Source organism: Pseudopipra pipra, chromosome 1 (assembly GCF_036250125.1).
Source record: "Pseudopipra pipra isolate bDixPip1 chromosome 1, bDixPip1.hap1, whole genome shotgun sequence".
Taxonomy (NCBI): Eukaryota; Metazoa; Chordata; class Aves; order Passeriformes; family Pipridae; genus Pseudopipra; species Pseudopipra pipra.
The window spans coordinates 151144692-151169865 of NC_087549.1; the positions used below are offsets into that span (position 1 = coordinate 151144692).

Genomic DNA, 25174 nt, shown 5'->3' on the forward strand with positions numbered 1-25174 from the left:
TTCCTACATGTTGACATGAACTCAAGAGATAGAGCACAGCAGCAGAATGCTTTCATGTGGCTACCTGCAACTTCAGAGGAATCCAGAAAGCTGCCAGCTTGACTGCCCTGTTTGAAGGCAATCACGACCATAAGAGAATTGGGGAAGAAAAAGCACAGCTTGGGGAGAAATCAAAGGAGGTCAGATGTGATCACCCCTTGAAAACACCAGTGCTTCAACTATGGCTGGCAAAGATCATAAACCATGAGATTTCAGCTGAGAGATAAGGCATTAAAGCTGCTCTTCATCCTTTTAAAGCAGGATTTATAGCCCCAGTCCTACAGGCAGCCATAACTGTTCACATTTTGCTCCAACTGAAATTCAAATGGTTTAGCTAAAAGGTTGGAAAATTGAGAATATTAATTCATTCCTCTTTCAAAACATAAGCATAACAACAAAGAAAAAAAACCCAAACATGTTCTTCCATCACAATCAATTTGAGAGATGTTTTTATAAGGAGGTGCAAAAAAAGCAAAAAGCTTAAAATCAGAGATTCTGATTCAACTTCCACTCCTTGGATTATTCAACTCCTTACCTCAAGATGTGGCTACAAGAGCTAGAGTGGCATGAGTAAAGAGAGGTTAGATAAGCCCTAGAACGACGTTGGAAAAGAAACAATTCTGAAAGGGATAAAGAGACTTCATCATTAATTAATCTTAGGTGATGGGAACAAAACACCCCCATGGCAAGTCATTCAGCAGTTGCCCATTTGGATGGCTACTCTTACTCTTCAGCATTATTCAGTGGATCATTAATTCATGCAGTATTAGTGACAACTTACTGAAGGAAGAAAACATTTAGGACTGTTGTGGTATAGCAGCTCATCCACAGCCATTTTTATTGGTTTCAGCCACCAAGCAAATGAGCAAGTGACTGACAGCTTTACCCTCATCACCAACTGACCTATCACTGACCCTCAGTTGTTCAGATCTATACTAGGTGCTCACAGCTCAACAAAGCTTTAAATGTGTGATTAGTCCCCACAGACAACTGTGAACTCACTGAAGTTCTTTATATGCACCATCTCATGCTCATCCAGTACAAGTGAAGGAAGACATTCTACATTCAGGATTTCATGCACCATTAATCCTGATGTTCCTACTGAACTTTACTAAAATAAAACAAAAAACCACAACAATAACAACAACAAAAAAAAAAACTTCAACCAGCCCAGCAATTACTATTTCTGTTGTTGCTGCTTTGAAAAGCAATACAACCAAGCTGTACCCAGCGTAGGTTTAAGTCTTGTGTAAAGCTGCAATCCCATCATGCAAGAAACACACAACATGGCATATCAAATGACCATGCAGAAGCCACACATTATACATCAGATTCCCTGGCATTGACACTTGGGGACTTTTTCCCCTGGGGCAAGTGTAAAGGTCCTCAGACCTGAAAATGGAATTATAATGGCAATTCCCATCAGATGATAGACATGGATGAAAGGTCTGTACTACTACTACACCAGCCTGCTGCTTTGTTCCCAACAACCTTACAGTCTGGTTAATCCACTTGTAGGAACTGCTCTGTCAGATCAAAGGCAGCTCAATATCCTGTCCAAGTCTTCAAAAGAAGGTGTAAAAACCCTATAAAAAGCAGTTACACAGTTATCTGCCCAGAGGGGAGACTTCTGACTAAGCCTGGGCAGTTAACAGTTGGCTTATGCTTTAAACCAGGGAAGTTCATAATCCTTTTTTAAAATCCTATCTAATTTAACCTTCTCAACTATAGGTTGATTTATTTAATCTCACGCAATGTTTGATCTCCGTATTTTTGGCAGAAGTTCCCCAGGTTAATTCCATGAAATTCTAAAGGACATTTCTGATTTACTGCAGTTCAACTTGTTCCCTCTGCCTCCCCAACTGCCCTCTGACCACAGCAGTGGGAGAGCAGTACTTTCCCTTCACTCTTCTTGTGTGCAGACCTGTAAGGCCCAGTCCTATTAGAATTTGGAATCTCTCCCTAGGAGCAGAAACACCACATCTCCCATGCTCTTTCCTTAACCTGTCTCCTGTTGAGTCACCCTAGCCCAGTGTAAAATATCCCATAGCTTATGTTGTCCTCTCTGCTGTTCAGTATTCCTGGTAACAGCTAAGGTGAGAATCCACATCATCTGCTACTCACAAAGGAAAAAAACCCAAGCATCTGGATGAAAGAAAACTCAGCTTTAATTGCATGAAAATGAAGTGGAGTTTGTGGGCAGAGGGGAGGTTTAAGGCCTTTTAGATTAGTAGTTCTTTAAAACAAGAAAACACTCATACAAGAAAAAAGCTGGAGGCAGGGTTATTTTGAGGCAGATGTCACACCACTGTCTTTCAAGGATTGGCAACAGCAGCAAAGCAACCAGCATCCAACAATGGAAAAGAGTAAGAGCAAAACACAGCACTGAACAGTGTGCAGCTGTGAAGGACAACACATGGGCAGACTGCTTTCAAACACACACCAAATGCTACATGCTTGTTAACTACCCTGGGCTGCAAGACAAATAAGAAGCGGAACTTCAGTTATAAATCAAGAAGTCCAAGATGAATTGTAGGCCACACTGTATTTGACCACCTCTCCTTACACTCCACTCCCAGTCACACCCTTGAGTAACAATCATTACAAGCTATATTGTACTTTGCTGTCAGCTGAATCCACATGCAGGAAGGATCTGGGAGCATTCAGAAACGTACAGGGAAAAAGACAGAAATCAAGCAAGAAATAAATTCCTGATTAACATCACCTAATTCGGTAGCTGGGCTAGAAAAAAGCACATCTCTGCATGGCACTACTCCTGCTGCCTACATTCTTTACAGCAATTAGCACTTCAGCTGAAGAGCTGAATGCCCTTGACTTGGCTCGCTCTTAATTTAAAAAATTGGTCCTTCCTGCATTTTCCATACCCTGTAGCAACAATAAATTAATCCACTGCATTAACCTAGAATGTCATACGGGGTATGCAAAGCGTGCAGGTTATCCCTGACCACCCACACGGTTCAAGTGTATGTTGAAATACAAGGATAAAGATCAATACCTTTAACAAGCCAAGTCATACCACTTTAATCACTCTAAGCATGGCATCTCCACAAGCCAGAAGGTGGTCCCGGATTTCCTGGCCTCTGGGAACATGCCAGGCTCAAGGAAGCTCAAGGCCACTTGTCCATTCAGCTGGTGATAGAGCCACTTACTCTGCATTTCCTAACCCCACTCCAAATTAACCTTTCTCTTCTCCATCCCAAGCAGTGGAAGTGCCAACCACTAAGCAGCATGGACATTGAAAGAGATGGAGAAGAACCAAATCATCCTTATCAGGATGGCAGAAATGTTTGCTGCTCTCCCTACCCTCTCCCAAGCAACTGTTTTATCCTTTAGCTGGGAATAAAGAGAAGCCTATGGGTCTGAAGCACTGTAGAAAAATAACTATAAAATCATTTAAGCACAATCTTCCCTTTGCTACCACACTGCCCGATGAGTGGGCACTGCTCTAACACCAGAGCACTGTCCTGACCCCAGGCAGTCCAGCAAAGTTCACAGTGAACTGACTATTGTGCTCAGATGCCTTCAGAGCAGAGAGCTAATGAAAGGCCAGCTCGTGTTTTTAACTGCACAGAGGGAGAGAAGAAAGCAAAGAGGGGTATAACACACCCCAGTATGAACTCATCATCTTTCTATTTGCATTTGCTTCTTTAAACAACTGTAATCTGCAAGGATTTATAGTTACCTTCCTTGGGGGAAAAAACCAAAAACCACACAATCCTTCAGTAAGAAGTAGTTGCTCAAAAAAGTTAATTAAACTAATTGGGGAAACTGCCACAAAGGGAGACTACAAGACTGTAAAACTTGAGAATATTTACTTTAGGGAAGAAGCAAATATGGAAACAAGATAAAAAGAAGTGAAGGTACGAGCACAGAGCAGAGAAATCAGGAACTTCCATCCTTTCGACTCTTGCACTGGGAATCAACATCCCATAAACTTGACAAGTTCAAAACAAACACAGGGAAAACACTTTTTACACAACATGTCTACCTCAGCAGCCAGTGCCCCAGGAAGCTGCTACAGCTCAGACCCATCCTCTCCCCTCCACCATGACTTTAGGTTCAAGAATAATTGCATACCCAAGCCTAGAGAAGGACTCACTCTAGACCTGGTCACAAAACTGGAAGCTCCAGAGACCTGACAACTGCAAGACACTGCAATCCTACCTATAACAGGAAAAATCCTTGTGAGGACCAGGTCAGCCAGGGATTTAAAATATGCAATTAGAAGTACTTATATAAAATTACATGCCAAGTGTGCACAGCATCTCTTTCTGAACCCAACCCTTTTAGCCAGAATTGGCAATTACTCAAAGACTGACAATCTCAATTACTACATTGTGACAATGCAGTCAGGAATACAGCTGAGAGCAGTATGGACAAGCCACATAAAAGGCTTGAAAAGGGTACCAAGGGTTGGTATCAGGACAAAAAGACCAACTGTGAAAAGGGAAGAGATCTTGAACTCCAGCATGAGCCATAAGAGGATTTGCACACAGGCCACCTTAAGAGTCCTACACGCAACCCTTCACAGAAGCACGAAAATGTGACAGCTTGGATGGAGCCTTTCCTCCTTACAAGGGCAGATTTGCAGATACCTATAATGATAAAAATATCATTAGTCACTAAACAGAAACCGGAACCATGGTTCAGGTGATTTGTTGAAGATCATACAGGTGTAAAGTTCACCAGGATTCCCAAATTCTGCCCCTGTTTTACTTTCTAACTGCAACCACAAAAACAAGTGCCTGAGGTAACACTATAGAAGTTGTTGTAAGTGGACAGACAGGCAGTATTATAAAAATCCTAGACAGCTGCTTTAGAAGAAAAGATGGTACGAGGCCTCATCTCCCCAGTTTTTACTAGGCCAATATTTACTATAGAAAGTTTGACCCCAGAGAGCTTTCTTATTTTAGTGGAGACACCTCAATGTTCACAGGAATGTCCATTTCTGCCTGGTTTAAATCCAGGGATCTTCCATGTGTGAGGTGACAACTGCAGCACTGCAGAAGCACCAGGTCACACACACAGGGAGAGGAGAAAACCAAGCCCAGCAACATCCGAGCCAGATGAGAAAAGGGCAGTTTCAGTTACCACGGCTACCTCTGCAAGAATCTGTTTTTCATTGAGATAACCTTGAGAAGAGACACACAGCAGAAGGAAATTACAGAGCTACAGCTCCAAAGGACTCTCTCCTGTCCTGAACTCGGAATTACGGGGGTTTCCATATGGCAGCCTGCAGTATGTCAGTGATCCCTTTAGCTGGCATCAGTACCAGAGAGAGATTAGGAACAACAGCTAATTCATTTAGTTTTTCTCTTTGCAGGTGAAGGGGAAAAAAATGTAAAGAACTGCAGGAAGGGAAGAGAAAGCAAAGCCATTCCCTTAAATTGTAAAGGTTCTGGAAGCACGTAGCTCTGGACCCCCTCAAACCACAGAGCTCTGGTGGGTACAGCTGAGCTTCACACTTGCACATTAACTCTGTTCAAAACAAAGGGATTATACAAAGTGCTTAGCTCTAAACAAACAGTCTGAAGTTCTGCAACAGTTGATCTTTTTAACATTTTAAGTACCGTGTCCCACAACCAGGACAACTGAGCTGCCTCTAGAGGAGTCAGTCAAGTCCCCTCACCTTCACCCCACCTCAAGAAAGGCTGTTTAAGGCACTCGGCAAAGAGATATTTCAGGGATAACTGAAATACAACTCCCCAGACAATTTTGGTTGCATACCAGGAGCTCATCCATGCTCGTCTGACACTTCTCCAGATTGATCCGTTTAATTGCCACCTTCTCCTTCTTCGGAATGCAGAAGGCCGCCTGCACCACCGCAGTCGCTCCACTCCCTGGGGGTGAAAAAGAGAGTCAGCAACATCTTACAGACTTCAGCAGGAAGGGAGAGAGGCCAGACAACAAAATTACAAATGCCAGAGAGTAAAGACAGTAGAGCCAAGTGAAAATCCAGTGAAGGTTCTCCAGGTCTCCCCACTCAGGTGTGTGCAGCCCCATGGGTCAGCTCAGCTGCCACAGCCAAGTGCTGGGCAAACCGAAGGAAAACAAGTGGATCTTTATGATCCCTTCCAGGGATCGTTACAGCTGTGCAGACAAACAAATCCATCCAGACTCCAGCTTCCTTATAACAGAGGAGTGATTCTACTCATGTACTTTTAAAAGCAATGCCACTGAGGTCACACAGACTTTTAACCTGATGTATTCACCCAAAGTGTCAAAACAAGCCACAGTCTTTGCTACCAAAACTAATGAGATTTTTCAAATATTTTTAGGTACTAATTGCTGTTCTCATCTCTCCTCATTTCATGCAAAGACACGAGGTAGGTTTCATTCAAGCAGGTTCAGCTCCAGTTCTCACACCGCCTCGCTGTCTGGGTTGAGAACCACAGCCAGAGAACATTTAAATTCCAACAGGGAAAAAATACTGCATTTTAATGTACAGTTGTTCAAACTGCTACAACCAGGGATAAGAGTTCTGGATTTAAACTGCTCAGCAATATCATACCCTTTCATATCAAAAGGAGACTGCAACAGTGAGACTTAAAATCTAGTTGATGTTAAGTCTATTTTTGCTGGCCTCCAAAAATTGTTGCAACATTGACGTCTCATCAATAGGACACCTTGTTACTTTACTTTCTACCTTCATCTTGGTTCCCCACATTTACACACTTCACTGGAAAACAGTAAATCCAAATTAATAAAAAAGGAGGTAGGATAGGTGGAAAATAGTTCAAGAGCTTCCTATTGCCAATACCTAAAAAATGCTAATAAAAATAAACCCACAGCTATTTTGTTTATTATCCCAGGCATAACCCATGAGCCCATTTAGGCTGAGGAGAGAGACAAGAACAACTATTCTGCATTTTGCAGTAACACACCTATTTTATCAGATTCTCCTGTCCTTAACACTATAAAAACTGCTTCCAGATTCTGAAATCCAGACAAAGCACATTTTTGCAAGCTTTGTGATTTTTGTCTAGTACATTCACATAAACTGGAGGCAGAAGTTTTCAATCTCGTCTTCAAAGGCTACTGAAGCTCCCTACAACCACCATCAATGTTCTTCTCACACCAAGTTGCACCAAGATAAATTCAAATAAAGTTCCGGGGGAGGGGGGGGGGGGGGGGGAGGGAAGAGCTTGAAATCCAGCCTTGAAAGATACACAAAAACTTCTCCATTCAAAGTCACACTGAAATAAATTGAAAAGTCCTGAACTGTGGGACACTGCTCCTCTAATCTTCAACCAGAACCTGCTACAGTGGAGCTACAGGACTTTGACTTCACTTTATATGGCATTGCCAGTGCACCCTGGACAACAGCATCAGCTTGCCAGGGATTCCCTGCATTCAGGAGTTTACATTTTAATCCCAGAAGGCAACAATGTGCAGAACACAAAATGCTAAGGTTGCTAAAGCTGAACTATTTCACAAAGCAAATGGGTTTTTAAGAAGTTCAAGACTGAGGTCATTTATTACTTGCACAAGTTTTTCAGAGCACGGAGCAAAGCAAAGTTTAGGTGGAAGAAAAAGACAGCAATAGTAGCAAAAATATTTACAAGGGACTTTGAAAATGAAATTTGAGTGCTATAAGCAGGATCTTGAGCAAAGGCTGGAGATGATGTAGGAGTCTGGGCAGATATTTAACACAAAGTGCTCAGAAAGAGCAAAGTGGGGAGGTTTGACAGCAGAGTTTGACTACACTGCCAGGAGCAGGGCTGAGATACACAACATTATGCAGGGGACAAACATCCCAAAAGCAAACCTACACACACACTCCCTGTGGTCACTTTGCCTGGCAAGTAGCAGGTGCAGGAATCCAGCAGCAAAGCAGCAGTCCCAGCACAGATGTATTCCCATTCACTGGGAATCCTGGGTGGCACTGACCTGCTCCTCTCCACTCAGTACCTGCTTTCCTAACTTTTTTCTGCAGCTTCTCTGGTGGGGAAAAAACAGTAAAACCACATAAAGACTCAAGACAAAGAGGGCAGAGCACACAGAAATGCTGGCAAAAGGCAGAAGTGAGTTTGCACTTCCTAGCACTGCTGGTCTCCCTACTGCAAACGCCTTTTGGAAGTCAGAATAAAAAACAAACACGGTATAATTTCTTTGGAAAGTGTTAGATCCCAGAAGAAATGTTGCTGCTGATACATTCAAAGCACCAGTATTTCTTTCTTTGGATGTCTTGGTGCATAGTAATAGAGGCTGAAAACACAAGCCAGACGCTGTTAAGAATATACAGCTGCGCACCTCAGAGGATTGTCTTGTCACACAACCCTTTGCACTCCTCAGTTAGTTCTTCAGTGTGTATTTTCAAATCACAGCCTTCATTGATATGAGAGTATCTGTGCTCAAAGACTATCTCAGATGCTCAGTAGTGTCAGCACACTCCTGCTTCCCCCCACAGCATGACATCCTGGGATTTTTGTGCCAGTTAAACTCAGTTGGTGTAAGCACGACTGGCAGAGGTGCTTCTTACAACCTGGATGCAATACCATTCCTGTAGACGAAATCTTTCACAAGATGAAGTCCAGGGGGTTATAGAAGTGACTACACAAAGAACAGCTTTGTGTTTTATTGTTTTAAGATGTTACTACCAGAAACAATAGATACAGACTAATTAAAGGCAGGACCACTCATGCTACAGATCCTTCCCACTCCCTGAGTCTGCGGGATCAATGCTCACCAGGACTTGAGGGCAAAAACTGCTTTTCACTAAGTGTTTGGACAATGCTCCAGCCTGCAGGGACCCGATCTGTTAGGAGTGTGTGGCATTATTTTAACAGTAATGAAATCCCAAACTAAATCCTTCTGGGCACATGGCAGGGAATCATCTGAACTCGAGACTCCTCCCATTTAATTCCCTGCTGCTCCTACTTTTCTGGCAGCTCTGTTTAGTTCGATCACCACCTGCTCTCCCCACTCCCCCCTCTCCCGCTAATTCGTCATTTCTTTCAGCTCCTCTGTAGCACTAATTATAGAGAAACAATGAAATCTCAAAAGCGTATCAGGCAAGGATTAAGCCAAGCTGCAGCACGATGTGCCACAAGCAAGCTGCTCTTTGGTGGCAGCGGCAGCGTGCCGTGCTCCTGGGACCAAACAAAGGCGGGTTTCCATGCTTCTTGGAAGAGTACAGAAAACATGGCAACATGGGCACTTCAGGCTTTGAAGCCACACAATTTGTTTGTCGAATGCCAGGATGGCAAGAAAAGGAAAGGAGAGAAGCTGCAGCGAGGATGCTGAACACATTGCTAAGTGAAAACAGGCATAGAGAGAGATGATGACACAAACGGAGAGAAAAAGAAAAGGCTCATCAAGGAAGTTTTCTAAAGTTTTAAGAGCAGGTAACAAATATACAGGGAATGGTGGGAAAGAGAGGAGATTTCCTGGGCTGCTATAAAACACCTTCAGTGAGGAAAAAACCCCAAGGGCAATTTGTGCCAGGGGAGCACTGCTTGGTCACACCAACTCTCCCAGCAGGTCAGAGCCAAACGCGGTCCTGAGGGCGTGGGCAGCACTGGGTTAATGTTCCCGTGCTCAGTTCACACTCACTCCCCAACTCAAGACTCTCTGATCAAGGTCAGCGCTGGGGCTCTTCCCTCCGCCTCTCTCAAGATCAGCTTTCGGAGAAAATTTGCTCCCTAGTTAATCTCTTCCAGCATAACGGCTTAGCAAAACAATAAAACCGGGCACAGCCAAATGCTTGCTGCTTTATTCCTGAAAAGCAGGAGATCGTTTTGTTGAAGGCTGGGGGCGGGGGGAGGAAAGAGACCCCAAATGGGTATTAGGATCTGCTTAATACCTCCTGCCTTCGCCCCTGTAGGCTCTCATATACAGTTCCAACCCTTAGGATAGCAGCTGCAAAATTCCTGCATAAGAGGGTCACGACCTACTTTAGAAAACATTGCCTTAGGAGGAAAACATACCCTTTCTAACCCCTGTTTCTTTCATGTTTCTCGATTAAATGGCTCTTTCTGAAATAAAACCAAGCTCTGAAAGGATTAAAACAACCCAAACCAAAAACTCCCCAAGCACTCAGTTACTGAAGCCTCATTTTTCCAGGTTATCTCCTCTGCTCCCCTGGATCCATACTCCCTGTACCTCTAGCATCCACAGCTCCAGCCTGAACTTCTCCTTAAACTGAGACAAACCCCCCATGAAAGCCCAGCATCAGCCTTCAAGGGAGGCTGGACACCATCTCTTCTGCAGTTGCATAACTTACATGAAGCTTCCATTTTTGAAAATAAAGACAAGCCCAAGGAGATCTCTTGTTAGAGTTAATGGAAACCAATTATTTCAAGGCTAACTGGAGGAGCAGAAAGACAGGGGACTGACCAGAGGACACAGCATGTTCCTACACACTTTGTCTCCAAAGATAACTCAATCTCTGCAGCCACAAAAGGACTTTGCAGCTCCCCCAGTAAGAGTGGGATGAATTGCACTGATGCCTCCTCCCAGGCAAATGCAATTGAAGCCAGAGATCCTCTTGGCAGAGGCATCTGCTTCAGCAATGGGAACAGTCGTGCCAAATGGTCACAAGACACACACCAAATCCTGGCTCTAGAACAGAATTCTCCTACCACGTGCAATGGTGATTTGAAGTAGTTACATGGAAAGAGGACTCACAAAACAGTGTTTTCCAAACTCTAAATCTACTTCAGGTACCCTGGGAGATGTGAAATTTTCCCTTCATGGTAACTCAGTTGCTCACAAAGCTGTTAAAATCAACAGGGGACATGTTCCATAACAGTCTTGAGCATCAGTCCTTATCCTAATGCCATATCAAATCCCCTCTGTAGAGGAAACATGCTCTCCCAGGGCCCAATGCATGTTACAAACCACTTAGGTTTGAAGGAACCTCCAGTGGCCTCTAGTCCACTCCCCTGATGAAAGCAGGGTCAAATCTCAATTTAGATAAGGTTCCTCAGCATCAAACTCAGTGTAGTTTGGATCTTCTTTAACAAGAGATAGTTCTGCAACCTTTTTGGCTGCTTCTGTGTTTGACCACCCACACAGTAGAAAGCTTTTTACCCCCTGGATAGCTGAGGACAGCAACAACTCTTTTAAGGCTGAAGAAATCCAACTCTCCCCACAAGTCATATTCCCAAGTCTCCTTCAGCATTAGACTATGCCTAGCCAAAGACCTCTGCACAACCCTGCCCTCTGCTTTCCACCATTCCCCAGCACACACACGACCTCTCTATTTTTAAGCGAGATCTGGAATCCATCCTCCCCTATCTGGAGTGCGGTGCCAGAAAGCCGCTCGTGACGCAGGCTCTCTTTATAATTGTGCCCCCGGGTTTTCCTCTTATGAACAATGCACACAAAACACTTCCCTGCAAGGCTGCTCTGGACCAAGCAATGTCTGTCAGGTTCCAGGTACCCCAAAGCCCAGGAGACCTTTAATGCTTCACAACACAGACTCTGTGTCCGTGCCTGCAGAGCAGGCGTGGGGGTGGAATCCTCCATCTCTGGATGCCTCGACTCTTTGACAGCCTCATGCCAAAGAGCTGTGGGAGCCCTGCTCTGTGGTTACTCATTCCAAGGACAATACAGTAATAAAACTAGAAGCTACAAGACTGGGAATAGAATTTCTTAACTGTTCTTACAGAGCACAGTGCAGATACAGATCTAATTAAACTAGAAATTAAATACCATATTGCAAACTCTGACTGATCTTGCATTGTTTGGTCCATTTGCTATGAAGGCAAAGCGATGCCTCTATTTTCTGCACCTCATTTGAGGCTTCTGGTGAGAAGAGTCCTCTTACAAACAATGAGCCTCTTCTAAAAACAAGCCAGTAAAAAAAAAGCCTACTCTCAAATTTCTAGCCAACTCAGTATGGAGTGGGAATACTCCACTCCCCAAGGAGGTCTTGGTAACAAGAGTCCACTGGATGTCAAAGTCTTGCTGGCAGAAGCCCCACGACTCAGGAAGAGTGAAGTAATTCCATGTTAATGGTCCTTGAATACGGTTGTAGTTCTTCAAGCCATCTCCCCACTACGCGTCACATTCATACTACAAAATGGAAGACGCAATTCACAGTAACAATTACAAATAGCATCAATAAAACCAATGGGAATTCGTGATGGGACTCATATCTATTTCTAGTACTGTCACACAGGGGACAAAAACATCTGCTCAGCTGTGGAGAGGAAAAAGCTTTCACAGTAAAGTGTCATCTACTCAGCCCAGTACTGCAGGAAGAGTGTTAACAATGCCAGAAGTGAAGTTACAGTCTCAAATCAGGAGGGTCTCTCGGGTGCCTCGAGCACTGCTCAGAGCAAAACCAAACAGCAAGGTGGCTCTGAATGCTGTCAGAGACACTGTGAGCAGCAGCGATACCAGCAGGGCAGAACTCAGTTGGTTTTGCTCTGTGCCTGGTTGGGAAACCTACAGGAAACTAAAGCAGCAGCAGAGAATCCATGGCCAAGATGCAAAAAAGCTACAAAAGCACAGGACTGTGTGGAGCTGCCCTCCCACAGCAACACAGGGAGTGCAGATGTGCACCTATCGTCAGGAAGCTCCCAGATCTGTGCCAACACATCCACACTCGCTCCCAGACACCCTTCCACCACTCATTCCCAATACGGATTTACTATGAATAGTATTTCCCACAGAGAGAAGAACCAGGGTTTTACCTTTATTTCTTTACAAGCTGCAGCACAAGAAGGTAATACCCTATTTAGAACACTGGTAGAGGTAGTAAGAGGTCAGGTTTAACCTTGTGCACCTTCTCTGCACTCCAGTCATGCAGCGTTTGATCCACAGCAGACATGGGAATATACTGTGTAAAGAAGAGGTAAAGCAATACTTGCTGATACAGTGCAGGAAAGAAATAAATCAGAGAAGCAGCAAAGCCAGAAAGCAAAAGCAGATTTAACTGAAAAGTTGTGAGGGGGACAATTTTAAAGCCCATATTGGGGGGATGGAGGAAAACCAGCAATCCCCACTGACTACACATCACAGCGTAAGTACACACTACACATGAAGACACCTGCACTATGCGTGTGCAGCAGTCCTGCAGGCAGGTGTAACAGCTGAACTCCCACATTTACAACACAGTGGCCATGCTCGTATTTCTGAGGTAAAAGCTTTAAGGAGAATAACTCAGCCCTATTTTAAATAAACTCTTTCAAAACTTCGCACTTCCGTGTGGTCAATGTCAAAATGTCACCCCAGCCTTGAGCACAGCCTAACTCACACCACCGAATGCAGCACGTTCGTGCCTCGTTCAGGCTCACCTTGAGCACAGCCAAGTGCTGCGAACATTCAGCTGGGCTCAAGCCAAAGGTGGCTGCAGGTACATTAAGACACAGGGCATGTGCTGCACAACACACTGAGAAAGGGCAAGGATTGGGAGGTAACATGTTCAAGCACAAAATTAAGGCCTAAATACAAATGACTCCTATTTTGCACCAGCACATCTGATAGCAACAGCCTAGGCCTTTTACTGAAAGAATTGGAAACAAGAATGGGGAAAAGCACAGTTTTCATTTGTGAATTCCTGTTTGTTTCATTTAAATTGCAGGTGTATCTTTGCAATGACCTCTGATCATTTATTCCAGTACAGCCAGAGCTCAGGTAGTTTGTGATTCTGTGCAAGATGCATGGCCAATGATTTCAAACAGTGCTCACACATGAGGGATTTCTGCTGTTAAGTCTCCGTCACGTGTCTTCCCCAAAGCCTGGGTCTTTGCTCAATTCATGTCAGCACCTGCAGTGTCCAACAGACAACTGATATTCCAGTGTTAGCCCAGCATGTTCAAAGAATTTCAGAAAATAAGGAGAAACATATTTCTGAAACTCCACTGTCCAATTAGAAATAGAGCCAAAATATTTGAACTGCATGTAAACTTGCTGACAGTGAGTTATTTACCATCTTGACAGAGCTCTCGCTGTTGACAATACCACTGAAAACCACACATTGTGCCCAGAGCTCAGAGGTTTCTGCCCATGTAAGACAATGCATTTCTCAAGATTCCCAATGCTCTGTGTACAGTGGAGAGGGATGATAAGCCAGCAAAGATCACACAGTGCTGCCAGCACTTGTTTAAACAGGCTTCCCATCCAGTGGTCCATCAATACAGAAACACTCAATGCTGCAGACTTATTGCCCAGGTCTTTAACTTGCATCTCAGACTCAGAAGGAAGAACACAAATCCACATCCAGGCACTTGTAAGAAGTCCAATTTGCAGAGCCATCAGCAACTGATGGGCAACACCCACAGCTGGACGCATCTCCCCATGGCCCCACTGAACTCTACACTATAAATAAATAAATGACACTGATTTCTAAGCTGGAGGGAGATCTAGCTACTGTAATCTAAATGACCCAATGCCAAGGTTTCTGCAGAAAGGAAGGGGAGCTTTATGGAAATTTTCACCCCACCCCACACCGCATTGTTCTCTCAAAACACTTTCGATATCTCCTAGGCCCTGAATACAGAAAAACATCATCTGCTTTCCACCTTTGGCAAACATTCCGGCTGAGAATCCTCACAGACTAAGCAAGGAAGTGACAGGTTTGGAGAGCAAATGATCATCAGCCTGTCAATATAACACAGGCCAGGACTGGAACAGAGGGTGAGGAATAGGGTTGGCCACACAGAGCATGTCAGCAAGCTATCTGACCAAGCTGTCACTGGGTCACTTTGCTGTGTGATTTCACCAGCAGTCACCAGCTTACAGCACATCCAGCTGAGCCAGGCTTTCTGCTGCCTCCCTACGACAAAGAGCTGCAGCCCCCCAGCATCACACTCTACACCAGAACAAGAGATGCAAGGAAAAAAAACAGACAGGAGGAAAAGCCACTGGCCACAGAAGGTATCAGCTGAGAGAAGGATTACCAGGGACGAGCATCAGCCCATCTGATACTCCCTCAACATTTCCACTGCAAACACCAAAGCATGGATGCAAGGATGCTGCTGTTGGCTGTATGCCCAACCTCCTGCAGCCCCCAGGATATCCCAAGTTAGTCCAGGCTAGCACACATCTCCATCACGTCCTTAAGGACACACCCTCCCGTTGCCTAAGGTGCCCAGGTGATTTGGGGAACACCTCTGAGACCATTTTCCCCACAGCAATAACTACAGTAAGCTCCAAGGGCCAGTTACACAAGTCCTGCGTGACCTGCCACATTTACTTAAGATGCTATTAGCATGCCTAAATTAGATTTTCAGTTTGAAACCAATTATATTTATTTGATTTCGTGCCAACATCCCTGCCTAATTTAAAGGGCACTGCAGCTATGCAGTGTTAATTCCACATGATGGAAAGCAGGCTCAAACATCTCATTTCCAAACACAGCAGTTTTAGTGGAGAAGGTTCATCCTTCCCTTTTAATCACTGCCAGTTGCCTTTATGGTATATGCAGCAATGTAAATATCATGCTGTCTGTCAGCAGGTATTACCAAGGCTCAAAACATAGAGCTGGTATAGTAGGCAAGCCAGCACTCTCCTTTCTTCCCTCCCAACCTTTATCTCTGAGCTCTGTCTCAAATGTAATTGTCAGCTATAGAGGATATTTTATTTGGCCAGGATTCCACTTAACAGAACAATCTATCTGCACGCAGTGCAGATGTTTGATAGTACCATGGTTATTTTATGTAAATAAGCTTTTAAGTATCAGATACCTCCTCTCTCGAAGGCTATTATCCTTTCTTTTCAGGGAATATCTACTAAATATTTTCTGTATTTATTAGTCTGTTCAGCACACAAGATTAGCCCACTGGTTCAAAATTACATTCTTTAACCAAGAGTAATGAGAACCATCCTGAGCCTTAGGATCTGGACAAATAACTGTGCTCAGGCTGCCAATCCATCAGCCCCTCAGCTGTTCAAATAAGATTTGCATTGGTGAGTCGTTCAACAGGAAAAAGATACTTCATGCTCAAGATACTTTTTCCAGCAAAGCACAGTTTGCTGGAAGTCAATACCAAGGTATTTGTTAGCTGTTAATACCAAGTTATTTATTAGACAGCACTTGGCATCCACAATGACAAGTTTTACTTTAGTGAAGGGATGGAACTTACAGCTTCACCTTTCAACTTTCCTGGGGGAACCTTCTCACTCTCTACAACTCCCTGAAAGGAGGTAGCAGCCCAGCGGGGGTCAGCCTCTTCTCCCAGGTAACAAGTGACAGGATGAAAGGAAAGGGCCTCAAGTTGCATCAGGAGAGGTTCAGGTTAATTATCAGGAAGAATTTCTTCACTGATAGGGTGGTCCAGCATTGGAACAGGCTGTCCAGGGAAGTGGTGGAATCACCATCCTGGAAAGTGTTCAGAAAACGTGTGGATGTGGCACTTGGGGACATGGTTTAGTGGTGAACATGGCATTGCTGTGGTAAGGGTTGGACCCTTAAAAATCTGTTCCAATCTTAATAATTCCATGATTCTACAATTTTTATGACTGCCTCGTACGGTGAGAGACAGAAAGGTTCACAAAGAAGTGGTCTAGGACATGAAGACATATAACACATCAGGTTTCCAAAGGACTCCATTTTCACTGACAGATCTTAAGGAATCACAGATTGGAGACTTGCATAGTCAACACCTTTAAGGTTTGGAGACAGCAGGAACACCAAGCTGCAGCTCTCCTGTGCCTTCACAGGGAAGTGTCCTTGCAGATACGGCCTGAACGTACAGCAAGCAGTGTAAGAAAACCACGGAGCCACAGACACGTGCTAGAGAAGACAAGGCATTGTTAGTTCCCACTGTCGTAGGGAATCCATTAAGCAGCTGTTTCACAGAGCGATGACAGGGTCACAGGGAGGTTCCAGTGTTTAATAGAACGTGTGCCGGTAATTCCCCCATGTGCCCCTTCCAGCACAAGCGTTCATTAATTCGGTATAGGGATTAGACAATTTGGCATCAGCTGGAGCACAGAACTGAGCTCCATGACCCTGGGAGTCCTTTCTAGCACTGTCTCAGCAAAATAAGTGACAGTAGCTTTCTGGTTTTGTTCTGAAAATTTACATCATGAAATCCCTCCCTGTGGATTTTGCAGGAAAGGTGCTTACCCCATGACAAAAAGCGTTGTCTTTAATTTACGAGTTTTCAAGCCATCGAGATAAGCTAATATTGTGTTGCCTGCCTGAAGCTGGAGATGACCTGAAATTCCCAACTGCAGTTTCAGCTGCCACACTTCCCTCAACAGGTATCAGCTCAGAGCACAACCAGCTAATTTTCTTAGGAAAAATATTCTCTAAGTGCTCTCATCCCACAGCCATTAACTCACTCTCTCACTTTTCAAATACCATCATTTTCCACTACTCCCTGCACTGTTCTCAAAGCTTCCTTTTCAGAAGAGCTGGAATAAACCCTGGAACCTAAGGAAATCACCCTGAAGACTGAAAATGAGCAAGAGACTAATTTAGACCCAAATGAAACTGAAAATGCACAACCTGTCCAACAGTAACTATGGAGCTTTCATCCAGTGTTTAGGAAAACATCAGTTTTACAAAACATACGGCAAATTGCCACAAAATGCAATAATCTCACACCCTGACCACAAGCACCTCAATACAATTCCACATTCACAACTAGTTTTTTAGACATTTTCCTACCTGACAGCACTCTTACCTCTAACTGCAAAACTTTGTCAATTAACTGTGCTCCCAGAAGAAAAACAACTTCAATTCTTCCACACAACAAGCCAGCAGAGGATACCACAGGACAAGCCACGTGCTCAGTCAGATCTCACCAGAAGTAAGGTGGGTACTCAAGGTCAAATTTTCACTCCACAGTTTTAACTTAACTTAATTCTGTGGATGGATGAAAAGGGAACACCATCCTCCCACACAGCTTATTAATAGCAAGGTGCTAGCAGGAAAAAGAGTCAAGTTTGCACTTAAATTACCATTCATGACCATAAAACAGTAAAATTTTGGCAAAACCCGAGGAGAATTTACTACAGTAAGAAATGATCACTGAAGTATTTCAACTCATACTATTCTTTAACAGCTTCTTGTGCCTTTTCTTTCTAGAATGAATTTACATAGGCTCATTTCCTGCCTACCCATTGGGGAGAATGCTATAAACTCAGCTTAGCATGAAGCAGTGAAACGCAACAAAACAAGAATTTTTTCTCTCCCCCACCCCAAACTCTCAAGACAAAGAGGATATAGCAGAAAATTGAAATCTGGCAGAAAATTCAAACCTCATTCAGAAAAGCTTTTCTGTATTCCCTCAAAAATGCATTTTGATTTGGCTGAGTTATAAGAGTTTGAAGGTGTTGTTTCACAAGCACACAGTACAAGTTGTATAAAACTGTAATGGATGGGAGGTGGAAGGAAGATTTGGCTAAAATGGTAATTTTGTGAGAAAGTGAATCAGTGCTCTGAATTTACTCTGTGCTTCATTCATGGGTGGGATCTGTGAAGCCTTTAAGACTTGAAGACAGTTGTCCCCTGCAGACTTCACAGTGTGCAGAACCAAAGAGGCCTCAGAAATCCTTGCAAGGCACATTAGACTCTCATTTGGTAAAAACTTACACATAACCAAGTATTTTTTCCAGGATGGAATTTCTCATAATGACGAGAAAATCTGTGTTAAGCAAAAATTCTGCGTGAGGTGATGCACATCAGGAAACAACAATCTTTAAGAACCTTGGGAAGTGGTGAAAGGACTTGGAAAAAAAAAAACAAACATTGCTGTTGAGTAGTGGTGAAAAGGAACACTGGATTTTTATTTTTTGCACTCGGATCACCACAAATCCCTACCTCTTGCACTGTGTGACAGGGCCACCTAATACAGTTAAAACCAAGCAATATGCAGGCTGTGATGATCACCATGAGAACCCCACACGTGAGCAGAGTTTCAAGGCAAACAACACTCTCAGACAACCTGAGGGACCAAACTTACAGCTGGCAGAATCCCACACTAAGATCAGTCCCTTCGCTTATGTTCATGCACGAGAGGAACATGAGAGAGGCTGAAGCAGTACCACAGACCCAGACAGGTACCCGTACCCCTGCTGTCATTTAGCTGTAGTTACACCATTTGTTGAAGTGATCTTGTCTTACTCAAGTCAGACAAGTGTGATTTTGTTCTTAGCCCAGCTCCCTTCATTAGCATATGCATTATTTTGCATACCAGAGGCACCACATCCCTTCTCACACACCAAGAGCGATGATGACCTTCTGATAAAGAGCCGGGACTGCCTGTCAGCCAGGGACCTAACCCTGTCTCCGAGACTTTCCCGTGTGGCTGCCAGGAAGAGAGACAGAGTTTCACGTGCTTTTTAGAAATGTCAAGGCTGAACTCCCTTAGGTGAATTCACAGGAAACTGCAGCAACTTTGAGAGCCAAGTTCTTCATATCTGCGTCTCAGTTGTTTGATTCTAAAGAGAGCACAGGATAATAGGCTCAACTCATCTGGAAAGTCCCGGCATCCTGATATTTCAAAGATTTTGCAATGCCAAATTCCACTGCTCCAACAGCTATTCTTCTACACCCACAAAGCCCTCAAGTCTGTCTCTCCCTATTAAGAAAGTTTAATAACACCGAGTTTACAAGCACTCCATTAGCATGTCCACAGCTAAATTTACTGCTGCAGAGATTTACGATGGATATCGTGCATTTCTGGGGAAATCTTCCAAGAAAATTCGACCAAGATGTAGTTTTTCGCAACTCACTAACGCAATTAGCAGTAAGACCCACTGTTATTGCCATCACTTTGGAGAGCTCCAACTTTTATTAAAAGATTACATCTCTAGACACTGGCTTGGTGGGCAAGCTGCTAACACTTGGAAAGAAGAGAGGTGCTGCCAAGTTTAAACAGACAAACATTCTGGGGAAGAGCTGGTTCTCCTCAAGATTTCATCAGCTGCAGAAGGAAGAAGCCTCCCAGGCGTGCATTTGTCAGCCAGCACATCCACCCCTCAGGTGTGCTCAGGAGCACAGCACAGCAAAACATCCAAGCACCAGCCAAGAGATTTGAATTAAACTGAACCTATTTAAATGAGATTATTGAGAAATGAAAGTGTTAAACATTAATCAGTACAGGTACATAACAGTACTGGATGCAACTGCTACAGAGAAACCAGTCACAGGAAAGTGTGAGCTACTTCCACATGAAGCATCCCACATGTTGATTTTTTCCTTAATATCCCAGAATAGCTGAAAGCAGTGGGATCTGTCTCTGCTCTCCCCTCAAAGCAGCAGGCAAGGCTAACAAGGATGTATTCTCCCCAGCCAGCCTCCTTCACCACTGCTTGGCTTTCTAAGTCCTCACTCCGCTGCTTTGTGCATTTTATCCTTCTTCCTATCAGGGCACAAACAACAAAAGCACTAGACAAAGACACACACACACACCTTTTGCTTCCATCTCCCCAGAGGTGAAAAGTGACTCACTCCAACCTTGTTCTAGTAGGGTGACAGTATCAAAGGTCTTACAGGAATGAGATGTGCCAAGTATCCAAAGGAAAGGTAGCCTGGATAGAGGAGTAGCCTGGCTATTCTGTCACACTCAGGAACACACAAGGTATATTTGTCTATACTCAAGCAGCTGAGAAACTGGCACTGAGCATCTCCCACGTCAGTGCCCAAGCAGATCATATACTATGAATGACCACTCACACTTTTTTTAACATATCTACATTTGCCCAAAGTTAATTTTATATAAGCTTTAACATAACACAAAACAACAAAGGATTTTCTACCAACATTAAGTGGAAAAACGAGCACAAAAAGCAAGTCTTTAAACGAATTAAGCAGCCTGAATACTGGGAATACGGTGTAGGAATCAATTTTGCTCAGCTAAGCTAGGGGGGAGGAGTGGGAATCCGTGAGGAAATGCTAAAACAAAACATATGGCACCAAGACTGAAGCCTAAACACTCCATTTAGAGCTCAGGCAGATATATTTTATAGAGGGTAACATTTTTCTTGAATGGGTTTTAAATAGTCAGGCGTGTGAAACTGGGTGCACCCAGCACACGGGCACCACAGGTAGCAACCAACACCATGTTCCAAAAAAGGAACCTAAAAAGTTATCATTGGACAAGAGCCTCCCATTCCAGTATGTTTTTTACATCCAAAGACTCCTGTTGTACCTGGTGAGCACCTACAGGCTGCTCTTTTTCAATGGTAGTGCTTTCTCAGTGCGTGAGACAACTACACAAGCACCAGATGGGTGACCACAGATATTTTGACAAAATTTGGGGAAGTGGAAATTTTAATTCTAAGAATTTCCTCTGTACCTGCAAAAGAAAATTTCTCCCACACAGGCCACATATGCTCACATGTAGAGCTTGGGAACAATGTGGCTAAAAACCTAAATATTCAACCCCAAAAGATCAACGTGTTCACAGGCAAAGCCTGACTCCAAAGCTACAGAAACTACAGTCATTAAAAATCCTAATCGTTCTGTAAATGGTGACTTCAATTTTCAATTTAGGTTTGATTTCTGAGGGGATAAAAAACTCCCACATCTGTTCATGTAGCCTGTGCTGTCCTCATCTCGCTGTGAAGGAATCTGTCAGGGGAGAGAGGGCACAGGAACAGAGCACAGCAGCACTCCCACCACTAATTTATCTCCTGCTTCTGGCACAGGCTGTTTGCAGCAGAGGGGATGCTCCTAAATCAAACAGCCACAGCCAGCACAGCTCTCATCTTTCCAAAAAAGTAGCAAAACGAGAATGACCCAGTTTCAACCAACTTCACTACTGCTACCAGCATTTCCAACAGGAATTGTGAGATCCAGGGAACCCACGTGTGTGAGTATCTGATCAGCACAAGCAGCATGGGGTCGAATTTTTTTCAGGCTTCAAAAAGAAGACTGCAGTGATTTATATGCAATCCACGCTCAGAAGACTGACCACCTTCACAACCACCAGCACAGTACAGACTACATTCTGCTTTTTAGATGAAAATTTGAGTATCTCCAGAGGCCTTATTCACCTGCAAAATTATGGCTACTCTGAGAGGACATGTCACTGAAACGCTTTATAAATTGTTTCCTCTACCCCAGCTCCACTTTCTCCTTTTTTAACTTGAAGTCAGGTTCTCATCCTGATCAAGGTTCCTTGATTCAATGTACTAGAAGTTATTTAAGCCTAAGGAAGCTACTCAGCAGTTATTAACACTAACCAGGCATAATCAACACAGATATTAATCCATACCTTTATAATGGCATGAGTCATCCCCAGTGCTGAGTAATCCCTTTTTTTAAAGTATTAGCCAGAATCAGGAGGGCAGTTTTACAGCAGTTCTCTTTGCAGATAGAAAACTTGCACCTTTAATTCCTGCACCAAAACAGTATGGAACCATCCACATCCAATAAAAGCCGCATATGGCAATTTTCAGGCAAAACCAGCACAAATTAAGGAATTAGACTACACATGGATTTCCTGAATTTCGATGTGGAAAAATAGCTGAGCTGGTAATCTCAAAATTTACTCTAAATTTTAAGAGTAGTGTGGTTTTTTTTTCCCATCAGGAAACAAGTTAAATCCTTTAAAAGCACCGGTGCAAGGTTCATCTCCTTCCACACCAGGACGCCTCTTTGTTCTGTGCTGAAAGACCTTTACAGCTCTACGTTAGTAAAGAGAGCTTAAAAAAAAAAAAAAAAAAGGGCAACCCACCAAAAACCCCTTGAGGTTTACAGGAGACATGAAGCAGGAGGCAAGGCAGTCCAGCTCAGTTAACACAGTGACATTTTGTCCCACAAATCATATACGTGCTAGGAAACTTGCGTCACATCTCCATCCAGGCCGCTGGCAGACACACCAGTGTTTGAAATGAGTAAAGGGGGGGTGGGGGACAGGAAAGTTAAAAAGAGAAACCATATGTTTGCAATATACACATCTCAGTGTACACTCCATCACAGGCCAGAATGCCAACACAGCCCCTGAGTGAGCAGGCGACATCCAGAAACTCGGTGTGCAGAGGGACAGAGAAAAGATATGGAAGAAATTAAGTACTTTTTACTGATTCCTCCCCAAGTTCTGTCAGTTAAAGTGAGACAACACATCTCTGTGCTCCTCCTAATGCTCTGAGGTGGGACGTGCGTCTCCAGCCACAAGTTCTCCCAAGAGCAGAAGTGTATTTACATTCCCTTTTGTTCCCATCCCACCCTGCTCGCCAGCTACAAAGAGGCAGATTGTCCATTCGCTCCTATCCTTGGATACTCAGGTCCAAATCCTCGCTTTGTGCCACCACAGCAATCCTTTACAGGCTCTCAAAAGAAAAGGAAGTATTTCTTACACAGACAAATTCAGTTCTCTTTCCCCAGGAAATGGGTAAATATTCTGCCCCTTCCTCCTCACACCTGTATCTCCTGATCCTCATGTATCTCCCGCTCCTCAAAGAGGCTGAACATCTTCCTCCCCAGGGCACATTTTCCAGAGAAGGTTTAAAGGGTTGGTCTGTAGGATTACACCTTCCCTGTCTTTACACAGAGTTTGTCTCTTTCCTAAAGTACTGCTGCTCCCCGTAAGCAAAGGGAGAGGACAAAGCCTGATCCCACAGAGCAACAGGGATTTCCAGAAGGATTTCCCCCCCTCCACAGCTTTAGTTCCTTCCTACTTTTAAACAATGCCAAGTATTTAATCTCTTAAAACAGCATTCTCACAAACTCTCCCACCTTCCTTAACAGAAAACAAGCCTCCCCACGAGGCAGAGATGGAAAGCCTGGGCATGACAGTGCTACGTCATTTAGAAACTTCAAATAAAAGCACTCTGAGAGATTACCCCAAAAATTAACCTCCTTCCTAAAAGCCTTTGGCCAGGAGCCTGCCCTGCCACCTCCTACTTTATTTCGCGCCTCCGGAAAGCGAGACGGGAGGCACTGACCTTAGAGTCACCTGTGGCACCACCTCTGATGTGTCACACACTCGCCCCAGAGCAATATATCCCTCACACACACCCCAACGAAATGGTCGAGACAGCCAATAAATCAGTACAGCGGGAGGCCTTTGGTAACTGGGCAGTTTAAAGTGAAGAGAGAGTGAGAAAGGAGCAAAAGAAAAAAAAAATCATTTAATGGAGAGAGCAAGGGCTGGGGCCTCGAGCTGTGAGGACAATGAATGAAAACGCACAGCAGCAGCAAAATCCCAGGATAAAAGGCTCGTTCGGCGGCTCTACCAAACCCTCCACGCAGGGACGAAAGCAACGCGGGGCTCCTAAAGTGCTGAGAGAGGTGTGACCGCCCCAAAATGATCGGGGCTAAGCTGCGGAGTTCCCTCCTGCTGACCCCCTCACACCCAGCACATCCCAAACCACGCCGTGGTGGGGAGCAGAGCCCCCCCAGCACGGACCCCGTCCCGCTCCCCCCGGCAGGATGACACACACCCCACACAGAGGGGGAGCAGAGATCAGGGGTTAACACCCTGACGGGGGGTGTCCCTGAGACCAGCCCAACCCTCTGCTGGGGACGGGGCAGACCCACATTCCCCTGCGAGGGTCCCTCACACACGTCAGGAAGGGCAGCAGAGGGGACCCCCACACCCCTCAGGGCAGGACGACAGACCCTCTCACACCCTCCCGTAGCTGAAGCGAGGGGTCACACAGCCCCGCTCCTTGCTGGGTGTGCAACAGGGACTCCCCTCAGCTGAGGGGTACCCCAGATCCTCACATCTCTTAGGGCGGGGAGGGACAGACCCCTCAAACCCTGGCTGAGGAGAACGGGGGGTCACCCAGTCCCACTCCTGGGCGGGGTGTGTGTGACAGGAACCCCGCCCTCAGCACAGGGGTCCCCCAGACCCCTCGGGGCAGGGGAGACAGACCCCCCCTCCCACCCCCTTACAGCTGAGGAGGAGGGTCACCCAGTCCCACTCCTGGGCGGGGGGTGTGTGACAAGACCCCCCTTGAGCTCAGGGGGTTCTGACCAACCCCCTTCCCTCAGCGGAGACCCACACACCCCATCCCCTCAGCGAGGGGCTGCGCGCACCCCCTCAACCCCCCCCCACGGCCGCTCACCGATGACCTCCTGCAGCTCGTAGTCATCTTTATTGATGGACCAGGGCAGCGCGCTGGGCTCCTCGGCCATGGCCGCGCCGCGCCCGCCGCCCTCCGCGCCGCGAAGGGGAGCGACTCCGAGGGGTGAGGGAGCGGAGAGGAGGCGCCGCGGATGCCCCGGCTACCTCTCCGAACCCCGGCCGAAGTCCGGCCG

The 25174-nt window shown here is 45.0% G+C and overlaps 1 protein-coding gene across 2 annotated transcripts in view; it reads right to left on the reverse strand.

Moving 5' to 3' along the window:
* Window positions 1-25170, reverse strand: part of OXSR1 (oxidative stress responsive kinase 1) — a 92219-nt gene extending 67049 nt beyond the window's left edge. For both annotated transcript variants that reach the window (XM_064639075.1, XM_064639068.1), the window contains exons 1-2: window positions 24982-25170; window positions 5788-5900 (exon numbers count right to left, since the gene is read on the reverse strand). In XM_064639075.1, coding sequence (XP_064495145.1) covers window positions 5788-5900; window positions 24982-25051 — 183 coding nt within the window. In that variant the 5' untranslated portion in view covers window positions 25052-25170. The remainder of the gene's footprint in view (window positions 1-5787; window positions 5901-24981) is intronic.
* Window positions 25171-25174: the final 4 nt, after the last annotated feature.